General features: G+C 42.9%; 1 protein-coding gene across 1 annotated transcript; it reads right to left on the bottom strand.

Moving 5' to 3' along the window:
- Window positions 1-1,046: 1,046 nt before the first annotated feature.
- On the bottom strand, window positions 1,047-1,836 carry LOC129344764 (fatty acid-binding protein, adipocyte-like). Its single transcript, XM_055001627.1, has 2 exons — window positions 1,742-1,836; window positions 1,047-1,314 (listed from the first exon to the last, which is right to left on the bottom strand). Exons 1-2 carry the CDS (start codon window positions 1,834-1,836, stop codon window positions 1,047-1,049), a joined length of 363 nt encoding a protein of 120 aa, XP_054857602.1.
- Window positions 1,837-16,457: the final 14,621 nt, after the last annotated feature.

The raw sequence follows: 16,457 nt of genomic DNA on the forward strand, positions 1-16,457 counted from the left end.
AAAGAGGTATTTGATGCTCCTCCATTATGACAGACCAACTTTCTCTGTTCCTTTGATGAAGACAAATGGCTGAGATTATTGAATGGGAGGATAAAGGCAGCGTAATACATCTTGGCTAAAGTGATCTGTTTGACACAGTTCCATACTGCTTCCTTATAAACAAACTTCCCTCCCCTATAAAAACATAGGAAACTGTCTTACCTTGAGTCAGGCCGCTGGCCCAGCAACTCCAGTATTGTCTTCTCCAGTGATCTTCAGCCCAATGGGGCAGGAACCTCAGATAGACCACAAACCTTTTCAGAACTGCCGCTTTTAATTGCTGCCTTTCAAAAAGGACTTGCTGCTAGTTTGCATATGCAAGGGCACTATGGATCCCGGTTTTCTTTGCAGACACCCTGAACAGAGCAGTAGGACAGTGAGATGAGGTCACTACAGAGGAAAGTGGGTTTTTTTCATGGCTCTGACCACTTCTCCCCATATGTTCCCCGGAGGGTGCTCCATTCAGCCGATCAACATCACCTGGTGGTCCTTGGTCCCAAGGATGTTCGCCTGGCCTTAACCAGGGCCAGGGCTTTTTCAGCACTGGTATCGGCCTGGTGGAACTCTCTGTCTATGGAAACTAGAGCCCAGTGGGACCTGTTATCATTCCACCAGGCCTGTAAGACAGAGATGTTCCGCCAGGTCTATGGTGGTTGAGGAGGGCACATTCTCTTGCCATCATCACTGTAGGTGGGGGTAAGGGGTTCCCCCCCTGTTTTTGGCTGTCCAGTTAAACAGCATGCCATCCTGCTCCACAGGATTTGAATTTTGAGGGCAACCCAATATTTTTTTCCCCAAAAAGTGAGCATTTTATTGAATAACCACAATGCTTCTGATGAGACAAGGGTGCTTTGGAGCTGGCCAGTAAATGAGTCAGTTCTTTGAAGCAATTAGCCTTGCAGGGCTCTGCTCTGTGAACCTAGCTTTATCTTCCACTTCAAGGTCCTATTTGTTAGGTGGCAAGAGTCCTCGTGCTTTTTCATAGACTCTGGTGGAGACAACATTGTTCATAACACACTCCACAATCTACTTTCCATCAGCAATCTTTTTTTTAATGTGGTCTGTTTTCCATCCCATTTCTGCACCTGATTGAGAACTCCATTGTCTAGTGTCACAAGTCTCTTTACTTTCCTATCATCTGCTGTGGTCTCATCAAACTCTTCTCCCAGCTTGAAACTAATCTCTGTGTTCTTGAAAGTGCTTTCTGTTCTGATGGTTATAATATCCCCATTGCAACTGATAATGACATTGGACTTGGCAACACCAGCCACCTTCCTAGTAGAGATGGGCACGAACTGGATAAAAAACCGAACCATGTGGTTCGTGGTTCGTCAGATTTCATGAACTTTCATGAACCTGCCCCTGGTTCACGAACCAGTTCGTTTGGTTTGCAAAAAATGCCACTTCCGGGTCAGAAAATCGTCACTTCCGGGTCTGCAGAAGGTCACTTCCAGGCCAGTGGGAGTTCACTTCCGGATCAGCAGAAGGTCTGCAGGAAGTCCATCCCCTGTTGCCTAGGAAACTGATTGATTGGCACCAGGCTGTTTGCAGCGATGAACCAAAAAATGAACCAAATAAACCAGACTAAAAGTTTGTGGTGGTTCGTCAGAAATGGGATCTGACGAACCGTGGTTCACAAACCACGAACTGGCCTGGTTCGTGCTTAATTTTGGTTTGTATTTCGGTCTGTGCCCATCTCTACTTCCTAGTAGCAAAGCCCACACCAAGTTCTTTCAAGTAATCATCAAAGTTCTCACTAGAAACTAGCTTCCACGTTCCCAGAAATGGTTCACACATTGTAGCAGATTAACTAAGCACCCTTACAAAACAGTCAAGAGAAGCACCACCAAGGGCAACCCGATATTGAGAGCTGCACCTTGAATAATTTTACTTTAATTGTAATTATTGTTTTTAGTTTATATTATGGTTGTTTTATTACGATGTTGTTATCTGCTCTGAGCTCACTTGTGGGGAGAGCAGGTTACAAATTCAATAAATAAATAAAATGTCAAATGCTTACACGTCAATGGGCTCCAGGTATAGAAAGGTGGGTCACTACTGATCTGGTCTGACTGGTAGTAGCTCTTCACTTTCCCCGGGTAAAATCTTTCCCAGTTCAGGTACCTGAACATTTTCTGTAAGAGATACCTTTGACTGGACTCTGGGACCTTTGGTAGGCCAACCACGAGTTCTGCTATTCAGCATGTAGGGTCTTGCTTCACAATTTCTGCCCTTGACTCCATAAAGCTTCTCACTCTTCAAGCTCCTGGTTCTTAGATTTGGGATTTCTATTGTCGTGTGTTTATTTACCAAAGCGAAGTGAATTCATAGAAGTGCCACTAAAATCTTGCCCTGACAAAACTCGAGACAAAATTTGAAATTTTCTGCTCTAGGAAAAATAGCTACTGAATGTTGAAGAAAGTGTAAAGAAGTTAGGTAAACTAGAGGGCAGGTCTGCACCTCATTGTATAGCCAATTTTAAGTACATTTGGAGGTTTCTGCTTGGAGAGACACCTGAGGAAATTTGGAGGAAGCAAAAAGCTGATCCTGCAGTGGGCAGAGGGTTGGACTAGATGGTCTGTATGGCCCCTTCCAACTCTATGATTCTATGAAAAAAAATTACATAGCAGGATGAAATACATTCTGACAGGGTGATTCTCTGGTGGTGAATGAACATCTGTGGTTTTCACTCCTGAAGTAAAGCTTGTCCAATTTGCATAAGCATAGCAAATATTTTTCTCACATCCATGGAGGAAAACAGCAACAATAAGAAGCAAGAAATGTTGCACAATGATTCAAATCAGCCTTAGGTCTGTGGTTAAAACAACAGCTCAGACTGACATTTAGTCTGTGTATTTGCATGGGAAATAATGCACATTAAAGACAGGTCTGTGCAAACAAAGTGCAATTAAGTCAAGCCTGTATTTTTCAATGGGAAGTGATGTGCAATTAAGCCAGGCCTGCACTTTTGAATGGGAAATGATGTCAAATTAAGTCAATTGTGCTTTCAGTGAACATTAATGATATACAATGATTTTGGAATTGCAAAAAATGGCACAAGAACGTTCCACTGCATTTCCTAGCAGATAAATGTTTGGAATATGCAGAAAATCTCTGGGAAATGTTATTATTCTTATCAAAATTCTTGTGGCTTCCTTCAAAATTTCTTGGGCACTTCTCCCGAACTTCCAAATTTGCTTTGGAATTTCATTTTAGGTTAAATTAACTGGCAACTGTAATTCCAGTTCTAATCAGCTTTACATGCTTGTGGAGAATTTCTTCACATGCCCCAGAACATGGCTGGGAGGAAGATGCATTAAGTTTTTTTGTTGATTGAAAGCAGGGTTTTTTTTCAACTGGAATGCGGTGGAACAGAGTTCCGGAACCTCTTGAAAATGATCACATGGCTGGTGGCCCCACCCCCTGATCTCCAGACAGAGGGGAGTTGAGATTGCCCTCCGTGCCGCTTGGCATGGTCTGGAGATCAGGGGTGGGGCCAGCAGCCATGTGACCATTTTCTCTGAGGGCAACCCACTGAGTTCCACTACCTCTTTTCCCAGAAAAAAAGGCCTGATTGAAAGTAGGAATGAATAGATATCCACCCAGCCCCTGGAAGTTAATTACAGTACATTTATCAAAAGTCTCTTTCTTTTGCTTGCAATTCCTGGGGTTTTGCACATGAACAGAAGCCTCCAGATTGACCCTGAAATTTCACTTTTGGTGTCTGGGGAGGGTGGAGTTTGGGGAGGATGTGATGTCACTTCTGGGCAATGCTTTTCTATAATTACTCTCTATGGTCTTTTGGGGACATTCCTAAGTATTACTATGTGGAGGATATTTTGTCTTCCATTGTTCAAATTCCTTGGTGGTGGAGAGTGCCCTCAAGTCAGAGTTGACTTATGGCGACCCCTGGTGGGGTTTTCATGGCAAGAGACTAACAGAGGTGGTTTGTTGTTGCCTGCCTCTGCAACCATGGTCTTCGTTGGAGGTCTCTCATCCAATTACTAACCAAGGCCGACCCTGCTTAGCTTCTGAGATCTGACAAGATCAGGCTCACCTGGGCTATCCAGGTCAGGGCCTTCAATTCCTTAATGGAGCGAAATTGGAGGTGGGGGCTGGTAATTTGCCTCCCTGGGTAGGTAAATGGGAAGCATACTTTTGGTGGCTAACTGTACCAGAAATAGTAAAAAGTTTTGTGTCTTTAGGTTTCACGTAGAGAAGGCCCCTGGTTCTTTGGACCACTTTGTCCTTACATGGTTGTGGAATTGGCTTCACTCCAACTGTACTGATACCCCTGTTTACCCTTTGAAAGTTCTGTGGAACAGTATCATTTTGTCTACCCTCAAGTGCATGATTTATCAGGCTTTTGCTGATAGATTCAGCTATGTAAGGCAAGGAATTCTTGTGTTATGGAATGGAACACCCCCCGTGTATTTGGAATGATTCTGTACTATTAGTATGATAGCACAAGTAGTAATAATAATTGCACAAGTAATAATAATAATTGCTTTTTTAAACCGCTCTTCTGGACAAATTAGTGCCACACTCAGAGTGGTGAACAGTGTTGTTGTTATCCCCTCAATACAGCTGGGGAGCTGGGCTGAGAGGAGTGGCTTACTCAAGGCCACCTGCTGCGTTCATGGCAAGAGTGGGATTTGAACCATCATAGCGCTGATTTGCACCCCAAGCCCTTAACCACTATGCTAGTAGCACAGTAGAGTCAAATCATTCACTGTCTTGATCTTTATTTAGTTGAAATATTTATGCTGTTTCTGCAGAAACGTGTTTGAGTTTGCTGTTGTGACTAAAACAACACAGCAATGCCATTAAAACACAGCCAAAAACAAGCCATCGTGGCACAAAACAGCATCAAACAAACACTGAGCAGTCTAAAATGATATTGATGCAACAGTCCTTGGGCTGTAAGAAGATCATGGAACAGCTAAAAGAGAGAAAAGCCCTTACTTAAAAGCCTTGGTGAAAAGGGATACTCCAGTATGGGACCTAAAGGAAAGTGCCTGGCATTCCAAAGGTGAGGTACAGCCATTGAATAAAAGCCTCTATTTGCTACACTGTTCTACAGAGCTCCTGTAGTACAGTGGTTAAGTGGTTCAGCTGCAAAGCAGCACTCTACTGGTTCAAATCCCACTACTGCCATGAGCTCAATGGGTGGCCTTGGGTAAGCCATTCCTCTCAGCTCCAGCTCCCCAGCTGTATTGTGGGGGTAATAATAGCACTAACTTGTTCACCGCTCTGGGTGAGGCACCAATCTGTCTAGAAGAGTGATATATAAGCACAGTTATTATTATTATTAGAAGAGCAGTATATAAGCACAGTTGTTATTATTATTCAAATTACACACAACACAATCAATAATTAATAAAAATCACATGTTATCATTGATTGACCTTGCTAAGCTGATACAAGTTTCCGCCAGAGACCTAAGTATCGGCCAGGTATGGGTGCAATATGTACGCTGTTCCAAGTAATGCCGTCTTTTGCAATTCTGTGGGTGTTATGTCAGAAAGCTGCAGTTTTCCATATGAATTGCAAAGTTTTTCAAGATGTTTCCAAGTGCCCCGATGTCAATGGGGACTACTGTTGCATTCTTCTTCCACATTCAGGTGGTTTCTATTGCCAGATCTCTATATTTAATCATTTTTTCTTGTTCTTTTTCTTTGATTCTGGCATCCCCAGGAATTGCAATGTCAATTATCCAGACTTTTCGATTTTCCTCGACTGTTATGTCTGGTGTATTATGTTCAAGGTACCAATCAGTTTGAATTCTGAAATCCCACAAGATCTTGACTTCTTCATTTTCTAACACCTTTTCCACCTGATGTTCCCATGAATTCTTTGATACTGGCTGATTATACTTTTTACACAATGACCAATGAATCAGCTTTGCAATCCTGTCATGTCAAGCTATGCAGTCCATCAGTGCAATTTTGCTGCATTCAGAGATAAGGTGGGACACAGTTTCATCTTTTTCCTGGCAAAATCGACATTTTGGATTTGCACTGGTTTTCTGAATCTTGGCTTTCATAACATTCATTTGCAATGCTTGTTCTTGTGCTGCGAAGATCAGACCTTCAGTTTCTTTCTTGATTATACTCATCTTCAACCATGCCCAAGTTAGGCTGTTGTCACTTTTTCCTTCAATATTTTTTAGATGTTGCCCATATAAAGGTTTGTTCTTCCAGCCATTTAATCTATTCTCAAACTGTTTCTTCTTGTATTCAGCCTTTGTTTCAATTGTTTTTAATATGTTCTGTTTTCACAGCCTGAAATAATTTTTCTGTGCATCTGTGCTTCTACTGATGTAATCTCTTCTTCCACTACCTGATGTACTTGTAACAGTCCTCTTTCACCAATTTTTTTGTGGTAAATATAGCCTGTCAACATCACTTTTCGGGTGTAAAGAGTGATGCATGTTCATTAGTTTTTGCGTTTTCCGATCCAATTTTTCTAAATCGTTTTGTGTCCGATCTGTTATTCCAGCTGGCTATCTGATCACTGGAACTGCCAGTGTATTTATGTCCTTGATTGTATTTCCACCATTTAATTTTGACTTTAGAATTTTTCGTACTCTCTTGATACATTCTTTCTAAATCAGTTCTTTTACTTTCACAAGCAGGATGTTATCTAATTCTAATATTCCCAGATATTTATAATTTTCATTGTTTGATAATGATTTCATAATGTCACCAGTTTTAAGTTCTATTCCGTCAATATTTTTTACTTTTCCCCATTGCATGGAGAATACTGCACATTTTATTGTTATTATTATCAGGACTTTTTTTCAGCTGGAACACAGTGGAATGGAGTTCTGGAACCTCTTGAAAATGGTCACATGGCTGGTGGCCCCGCCCCCTGATCTCCTGACAGAGGGGTGTTTGGATTGCCCTCCACGCCACTCAGCGGCGCGGAGGGCAATCTGAGCTCCCCATTGTCTGGAGATCAGGGGGTGGGGCCACCAGCCATGTGACCATTTTCTCCTAGGGCAACCCACTGAGTTCCACCACCTCTTTTCCCAGAAAAAAAGCCCTGATTATTATTACCCAACTACAAGTGTGTGCACAGACAGCAGGGCTTGGGCAAAGCATCTTAACTGATGGGCCACACAGAAGGGTTTCGGGCATCCCTTCAATAAAAATCCTTTAATAAATCTTGCCTTTGCATGTTGGCTACAGCAAACGTGAGTGTGTTTTGTAACACAACTCAGGCTGGGGAAAAGCCAGAATGGCATTGCAGGTCCGTGCAGATAAGGGGTATTTCGGTTCTCAATGGATTACATTGAGTTCTATGGGACCAGATAAACTATCCCATAATCAGACTTGCTATGGTTAGAGAACCCTGACCTGAATAATCTAAGCAAGCCTGATCTTGTCAGATCTCAGAAGCTAAGCAGGGTTGGCCTTGGCTAGAAATTGGATGGGAGACCTCAAAAGAAGACCCGGGTTGCAGAGGCAGGCAATGGCAAACCACCTCTGTTAGTCTCTTGCCTTAAAACCCCCACCAGAGGTCACCATAAGTCAGCTATGACTTTACGGCACTTGCCATCACCATGGTCAGGGAACAAGTTTATTTATCCTCCTGTCATACACAAGTGAAATTCTTTTACTTTCTCCCAGATGAAAGAATGGCTGCTATTTAGTTCTTGGGGGCAATGTTGCAGTGGGAAAGAAATTTGCCCACTACTTTTGTGGGGACCCTAGCATCCACCAAGAGGGACCCCAGGGGTCTTAATGACTAGATAGATAAATGTATCACATCCTACCAGGAATACCTTCAGGTCCAACATTAGCCCCTCAGACAGAAATCTCCTCAGGAATTCGCCTCACACTATCAAAGCCAATTCATATGAAAACCAGAAATGTGATTTGTCCGGTTCCATGGGCCCCTGGCAGTTTGTCCTTCTAGTCTCTACCACTCAGTGGCCCTGAATTTTATGTACACAGCATTCATGTATTGCGTTTTATTCTACCTCTACTCCGAGGAGCACAAGGTGTGGGACACACAGTTCTCCCCTTCTCCATTTTATTCTCACAACAATCCTATGACGTCAATTAAGTTGAGAGAGCACAGCAGGCCCAAGACATCCTATGAACTGCATGGCTGAGTGAGGATCCAAACCGGGGGATTTCCTCTTGCAGTCCAACACTCTAACCACTACACCAAAGTGGCTCGTAATAACAGGCATTTCACTCATAATTACCGTTTCCTAAACACACTTCACCCGGCTGTCGCTGTCTCTTTTTTCGGCTTTCTTGTTTGTTCTCTCCTTGCAGCCTCTACATTTGTCAGTGTTTGTTAGGAAAGCTATGAAACGGATGAACTACCTAATTACTAACTGGGAGCTGACAGTTACAGAAACGCGTCTCATCGGTGACAGATTGCTCGATATTAATCAAACATTATTATACGTTATGGCTGGAAGGAATTTTGCAGCTAATGAAGATACTTCCCCCCCCCCTCAACTGCACTACAACTTTCCTTTCCATGTTGTTATCCTGATGTTTGGAATGCTTTGATGCAAAGTCCTCTTTCATCCTTCCAAACACAAGCTTACAGGAATTCCCAGATGCCCCAGTTGCCATAGAGATCTTTTAAAACACCAGTGCGAATTTCTCTCGAGTTTTCCCTGTGACAAGATGGACTCGAGGGTACTGTAATCTTCAAGCTGTCAGCATAAATGATTGATTGAGCACAGGGGAGGTACGAAACGTCTTAGTGAGCCCCACAGAGCATGTGGGAAAATAAAACAAGTGACAAGGGAGACTTTCTCCTAAGACTGTGTAGAACTTCTAGTCCTGGTCCTGGAGTAGGAAACGAGTGCCGAGTTTGCTGCATTCACTTAGGACTTGTTACCTCCAGAGATATCTACAGAGATGTGTATACTCCAGTTTTACCCATCTGTCCATCTTGCCTTTCCTCCAAGTTGCTCATGGCGTGCTTCTCCATTCCCCGTTTTACCCTTGCAGCAATCCTATGAGGTAGATTAGGCTGAGAAAATATGAATGGTCCAAAGTGTTGGGATTTTAGCAAGTGTCCTACATTCAGTCATGAAAGAGTTAAATTGTTGTTCTGTTTGTTTAGTTAGATAGCTAGTTTGACTAGGACCACTTAAGCCTTGTGTAAAAGTTCTCACCATAGTATTAACAAAGAGATCTAATGTTGTCTATTGGATGAACCAGCTTACTGGGGGGCAATTAACTAACATATACTAAGGTTGTATTGCTCTGTCTCTCAGTCTTCAGTCTGCAGTATAGTCTACCCTGTTCTAGTTAACCATCAAGAGTTAAATAGATAGCTATTCTTTGTCTTCTAACCGATGTACCCTTTTCCCTGATAGGTAGTAAAAGTGTTTTTTTCTAGAGCTAAAGCCCTGTGGCCAGATTGGTGTAGTGGTTAAGAGCGTGGGACTCTAATCTGGAGAGCTGGGTTTGATTCCCCACTCCTCCACTTGAAGCCAGCTGGGTGACCTTGGGCTAGTCACAGCTTCTCGGAGCTCTCTCAGCCCCACCCATCTCACAGGGTGATTTGTTGTGGGGATAATAGTGACATACTTTGTAAACTTCTCTGAGTGGGCATTAAATTGTCCTGAAGAGCGGTATAAAAATCGAATGTTGTTATTGTTGTTGTTATTATAAGTCTGTCTACTTATTTCCATTGCACTAATATTAAACTCTGTGATTATATCCTCCAACACAAAGTTACTATACAGCGTCATAGCCCAGTGGGTATTGGAACTTGCATCTTCCAGATTCTAGTCCAACCTCTATACTACACTGGCTTTCAGGTAATGTTTCCATGGCTTGCCCCTCACCTCATCATTTTCTCACAGCTGTTCTGGGAGAACAAATTTACTCCAGATCTGGAAGAGGAAGAGTAGTCTAACCTAGAGAGTTGGTTTCTTCTTCAAGGAAATGGAGAGGCCTCCTCTGTGACATCCACTGTTCCACAAAAGGATGGATTAGCTTGACCTTAACCATTCTGCTCAACAAGACCTTAATCTCCTCACACTTCTTTTATAGTCCTGCACCAGCTCCTTCCATCTCCCTTCACTGCCATTTGGGTTTGACTGTGCATCCAACTGTTGTCAGTAAACCCACACAACTTCCTATTCAACATGGTGGTGCAATTGTGTCATGCCCTTTTGTGAAGCCATTTTGATCAGGAATGGTCAGGGGACACCTCCGTTTTGGAGCCTGGATTGGATTATGGACTCTGTCCTCAAAAGAACAACCTGCTCTAGAATTTTGAAGGGCTGTGAGAGGTGCTGTAGCATCCTGGTTAAGTTGCTGAACTGCTAATCAGCATCCTGCTGGTTCAAAATCCACTACTACTATGAGCTCAGCAGGTGGTCTTGAGTAAGCTGCTCCTCTCAGCCCCAACTCCCTAACTGTATTGTGAGGATAATAACTTTGTTCACCACTTCAAGTGGGGCACTAATTTGTCTAGAAGAGCGGCACATAAGTGCAGTTATTATATGCGGTGTTACTCCTGTGTCAGTACATTGAATCAGTGGACTTAGACTGGAGAAATTCTGCATAGAATGCCACTAGAGGCTGGCACGAACTGGGAAAATGGCAATTTGTTGAGGTTCGTTGTGTTTCACGAACCATGAAATACCAGAAACTTGCCCGGTTTGTGAACCAGTTTGTTTGGTTTGTTGGTTCGTCACTTCCAGGGCTGCAGCAGGTCTGCAGAAAGCCCATTTCCCCCCACCCCCCGGTGGCCCAGGTAACAGATTGATCAGTGCCAGGCTGTCTGCAGTGACGAACCGAAAAATGAACCATACGAACTGCTCTATAAATCATAGCGGTTTGTCGCGGTTCGTCAGAAATTAGCTCCAACAAACCACCAGTTCATGAACCAAAACCCGGCCCAGTTTGTGATGAACTTTGGTTCATATTTCAGTTTGAATCAGCACATCTCTAGATGCCATTATTAGGATATTCTGTGAAGTGTCAGAATCTTTAAAATGGAGCCTCATTCATCCACATCAAACTCTCCAGAAGCCCCCATAGAGTCCTCCTTTCTAATAGCCGGTTAAGACGTCTGATGTTTTTGGATATCAGTTGCTAAATCTCATTGCCAGTCTAGTCATGCCTTCAAATTATAGCTGCTTCTATAAATAAAGTGAGAAGTCTCCTGTAATGTTGTTCTCCCCCAAATTAACATGCATTCAGCACAAATTGAACTGGATAAAATTAAACATATATTTACCTTCTTGTCAATGCGTATCATGGCTCTGGCAAGGTGGGGGTGGAGGGAGAGAAGAGAAGCAGCAAAAAAATAATAATCCTAATGTTGACATTTGTGCAACAGCCTTTCAAGCAGATAAGAAAGCATGAATGATTCATAAAAATAAAAGAACAAAGACCTTCTAATTAACCATCCCAGGAAATGTGTAATTTCCTTATGCAAATTATAATACCACTTATCACAAGGTTTGAAAGGGTTTTTTGCCCCCTTCGCCTCGACTAGATTCATCTGTGACCAGGATTCCAGGTCACACAGCTAAAGAAAACTCTACAAGGGGTGCAAATAAAATGACAATCAGTAATACATTCTGGTCATTTACCAGATTGCTTTATGGGAGGGGACATGGCTCAGTAGTACAACATCTATTTTGCATGCAGAGAGTCCCAGGTTTGGTCCCCGGCATCACCCTATAAAAAGATCAGGTAGCAGGTTACGTGTCTCGCCACCTGAAGTGAGGCAGCTGCGGTGCAACACAGAACAATCTGGCAGTATTTTATCTCTGTCGACCTAGCCTGGGGGAACAGAAAAAGGGTCGCTGAAACTTACTGAACTTTATTCCCCTCCCCTTCCCATTGTATCTGTTGCTTGTATTCACCTGTTGCTGCAATTTAGATGCAAATAAAATATCCTCAATCAAAATCAAGGTTTTAAAAAGAAGGGCAACTGGTAAACTGAATCAAAGAAGAGAGAATTTTGCTTTTTGGAAACCCTAATATGATCAGGCACCCCGATCTGGATAGCCCAGGAGAGCCTGATCTCATCAGAGCTCAGAAGCGAAGCAGAGTCAGCCTTGATTAGTAAGTGGATGGGACACCTCCAAGGAAGACCAGGGTTGCAGAGGCAGGCAATGGCAAACCACCTCACTTAGTTTCTTGCCATGAAAACCCCACCAGGGGTTGTCATAACTATGACCTGAGGGCAGGATTTCTTTCTCAATGCAACCTGGCACATTCAACCCTGCTCTTCGAAAGAGAGAGGGAAACATTATTAAGGAGGAAATGGAATTAGGCTCCATTCTGAATGACACAAGGGAAGAAAGGTAGGTAGGCATGAAGAAAAAGATTAGCTGTGGAGGGTGGGGAGATGACAGAGCTAGAAATGTGCCGCTCTGTCTCCACCAGCTCAATTTCACTAGATGGATTTCTTTTACATTCCTTCCAAAATCCTGTCAAGAAGTCATGGAGCATCCCCATTATCATAAGATGTCACTTTCTACTGAGGATCTCACCACATAGCAATGCCTACCACGTGCTACCACATGCATCTGACGAAGAGAACTGTGATTCTTGAAAGCTTATGCTACAGTAAAGTTGGTTAGTCTTAAAGGTGCTACTGGACTCTTTTTGATTTTACCACATTCTGTTTGTCAGGTTTTACCTGGGAGCTGTAGTTTTAAAAGAGCTGCTGGATCGGATTGCTGTGGAGACAGAAGGATTCACTCTTTTTTTGTAAAAGAAAGAGTTGGGAGGGAGGGGTGGAAAGAAGCTTTTGGCTAGCTCCTTAGTTGCTGAACTACACAGTCTCTCCCCCCCCCCCCCACCACCTGGAAGATTCCACCCAGAGGGGACAGGGAGAGAGAGACTGTATAGTTTAGCAACCCCTCTGGGTGGAATCTGCTAGATCTTAAAATAAAGAGGGTGGGGAGACTGTTAACTGGAATACCAGGGATTGAACCTGGGATCTTCTGTATACCTAGTGGATGTTTGGTTCTACCACTGTACTATAGTCCTTCCCCAAATCCTGAAGATTTTATTCCTATGAATACCATTTTTGCCACTCACAGAAGCAAATTATTAATACCGATACCGATACCGATAACATTCTATTTATATACTGCCCTTTAGGACAACTTAACATCCACTCAGAGCGGTTTACAAAGTATGTCACTATTATCCCCACAACAACCATCATGCTGTGAGGTGGGTGGGACTGAGAGAGCTCCTAGAAGCTGTGACTGACCCAAGGCCACCCAGCTGGCTCCAAGTGGAAGAGTAGAACAGCTGTGAGAAAGTGGTGAAGTGAGGGGCCAGCCATGGAAACATTACCTGAAAGCCAGTGTAGTATAGAGGTTGGACTAGAATCTATAAGATGCAAGTTCCAATACCCACTGGGCTATGAAGCTGTATAGTAACTTTGTGTTGGAGGATATAATCACAGAGTTTAATATTAGCGCAATGGAAATAAGTAGACAGACTTATAATAACAACAACAATAACAACAATAACAACATTCGATTTATATACCGCCCTTCAGGGCAACTTAATGCCCACTCAGAGCAGTTTACAAAGTATGTCACTATTATCCCCACAACAAATCACCCTGTGAGATGGGTGGGGCTGAGGGAGCTCCTAGAAGCTGTGACTAGCCCAAGGTCACCCAGCTGGCTTCAAGTGGAGGAGTGGGGAATCAAACCCAGCTCTCCAGGTTAGAGTCCCACGCTCTTAACCACTACACCAAACTGGCTCTCGGTGTGCATGTTACTGGTGTGCATGTTACTGAATGTTACTGAACATTGCAACCGCCACAGTTTGGGCCAAAAATTCAAATTTGTTTCCTGATTTTTTTCTGCAGTATTGACGAAATTGTAGTCTTACTTTTAAAAACCAACCCATTAATGAAATTTGAAAGTAATGTTGCCATTGCTATAAAAGAAGCCAAAAAATGCGGAGATTTGCCAGAGAAAATTACCAACGAGACTGAACCAGGTTTTATCGAATAACAATTCAGTGTTGGAAGACTTAGAGTTAAGCATATTTCAAATGCATCTAAGTCACTACATGTGGGCACAAGGATCTCAAATCTATCCCAGATGGCAAATCCGATGCTTCTTCCCCCCTCCATAAGCCACAGCTTCTTGCACACAGAAGGAATTGTCACTACTTGTCTCTGCTGTACTGCAGCGCCACCACTAGAAGTGGCTTGTAGTGGTACTGCAGTTTGCAGCCTTGAAGGGAACGGGTGAGATAAGGAGGCAATAGGGTTCCAATCTGACCTTGCCATCAAACTCTTTATTACTGTCTGCTAATTGCTCAGGTGCACCTCATACGGACTGTCCTCTCTGCAATCAGCTTTACCAGCATTTCAAACCAGATGTTTCCCTGCAAGCTCCCAGCTCTGCTAAAATTACACTAGGTTCCTTTCATTTGGGCTCTGTTGTTTTATGTGACAACTCTGAATTGTTTTTGAACAATGGAGCATAAATGATGGAGCACAAATGTGCATGTGTCTGGGCATGCATGCAAGTAGGATTTGCTTTATGAAACACTACACAGTGCAACGCACCCTGATAGACAGAGACAAACAGTCTGGATACGATTGTTATTGCTAGTATTAAAATGGAGAGGCAAAAATTGATTCAATTCAAATACCTTTAATGGCACACAAGCAAAAAATTGAAAGTAAAAGAACCTTTGACAGATTGACCGGCCTCTGAAAAAGCTTTGAGAAAAGGGACGCTACAAACTCTCGCCGCGTCTCCTTCCATTGTTAGTTTCCTCTGGGAATCGGAAATCTCTGATCTGCATAGAAAACTCACTGTACTCTTTCCCCTTCTTTCCATTTCAACACTTTGGAGAAATAGCAAAAGTCCATTTTAACTCTCTGCCACAACAGAACAAATTCTGTATCCTGAACATTCTAGGTGGAACCTGTAATTAATAAATATCCTATTCAATTGGTCTCTGGGGTCCAGATAGTTACAACGAGTTCCTACTTGGAGATTAAAGATTCCATTGGAGACTTTGCCCTAAAGTTGAGTTTTCCGGATTGTAAACAAATGACATGTGCACAAAAGAATCTCATTCTGTAAAAGGCTTGTGATCCGGATCCTAATGACTGAGGAGAAACTAAGAGGAGACCTCTTTCCCGTTAGCACAATTACCTAATGGCCCAGAAAATATAATTAAGAGAGATAACTTTACTGTGCTTAAAGAACACTCGCAGATATGGAGCACGACACTGACTTCTAAGCCCTTGATCAGTCAACAGGTTTTGCACGGATGGGAGGCAAGGCGTTGTATTTTCTTAGTAGAAGAATAATGAATCTTACTGTAATGAAGCCATAATTATAGCAATGGGGCAACAGATAGAGCCATTGAAAAATTGCAATTCTGTGCCTATGCAAGCTCCCAAAAGCTGCATTTTGCAACCTGGATAAATCAAGCAAAGGTACATATCTCATTTTTGCATCGTTTACTTCAATTTGAGTAGTCATGGGGCACCTTAAGTAATTATGCACGGCACTGAAGACCCAGTCCCAACAGATAGAACTCCTCTTTGCTTTTGAGATTTCTGTAGAGTGGGTCAGAAATCAGTGGTAAAGCAGCTGCTCGGCATGTAGGAAGTACCAGGTTAAATCCCATCTCCAGTTTAAAGGGCTGGGTTGCAGGTGATGTGAAACACCTCTTCCAGAGACCCCGGAGAGCCCCTGCCAGTCAGAGTTCTCAATAGTGCCCTTGATAGAAAAATTATCTTGTCCGTACAAGAAGTCTTCATGTGTTCATTGACAAGCATTCAAGTTCATTGATGGATCTGACTGGGTTGAGGGGCAAGGCCTTCTTCTCTGTAGGGGTGCCCTCCTTATGGAACTCCCGCCCTGGGGAATTCCAGCGGGCTAGTTTTATTCTCTCTTTTAAGAGAATGTTAAACGTGGTTTAGTGCCAGTGGGCATTTGCTAGCTTCGCCTGGGATCTAATCAACCTGTCATCTGCTGAAAGCCTTAATTTCCACTTTTAGTTATTTCTATTTTCAGCCAGGTTTCATTTAGTACCATTGTTATGTTGTTTTGATGCATTCATATGGTTACGTTTGTGGACTACTCTGAGGCCAGAAAAATCATTTTAAAAGTAAATATCTGTGCAACCAGAAGGACTAGTAGCTTGCCCTTTTTTAAAAAATGAATATTGCACTTATCAGGAAACAGAATTTTTAAAAAGGCAAAACGTCTTGATTGGGGAGAATGAGTCTGGATCTAATTCAGCACCCTGTTTGCAAGAAAAAATGAACAGGGGCCTTTTTACTTCCATTCTCTGGCATTCAGAGCCAACTACCTGTGAACATGGAGATTCCATTGAATCGAACTGTTTTGGCCTTTCCTCTGCCCTGAATTGATCTAGTCCACTCCTAAGCCAGTGGTAGTAACCATGTCT

Source organism: Eublepharis macularius, chromosome 17 (assembly GCF_028583425.1).
Source record: "Eublepharis macularius isolate TG4126 chromosome 17, MPM_Emac_v1.0, whole genome shotgun sequence".
NCBI lineage: Eukaryota > Metazoa > Chordata > Lepidosauria > Squamata > Eublepharidae > Eublepharis > Eublepharis macularius.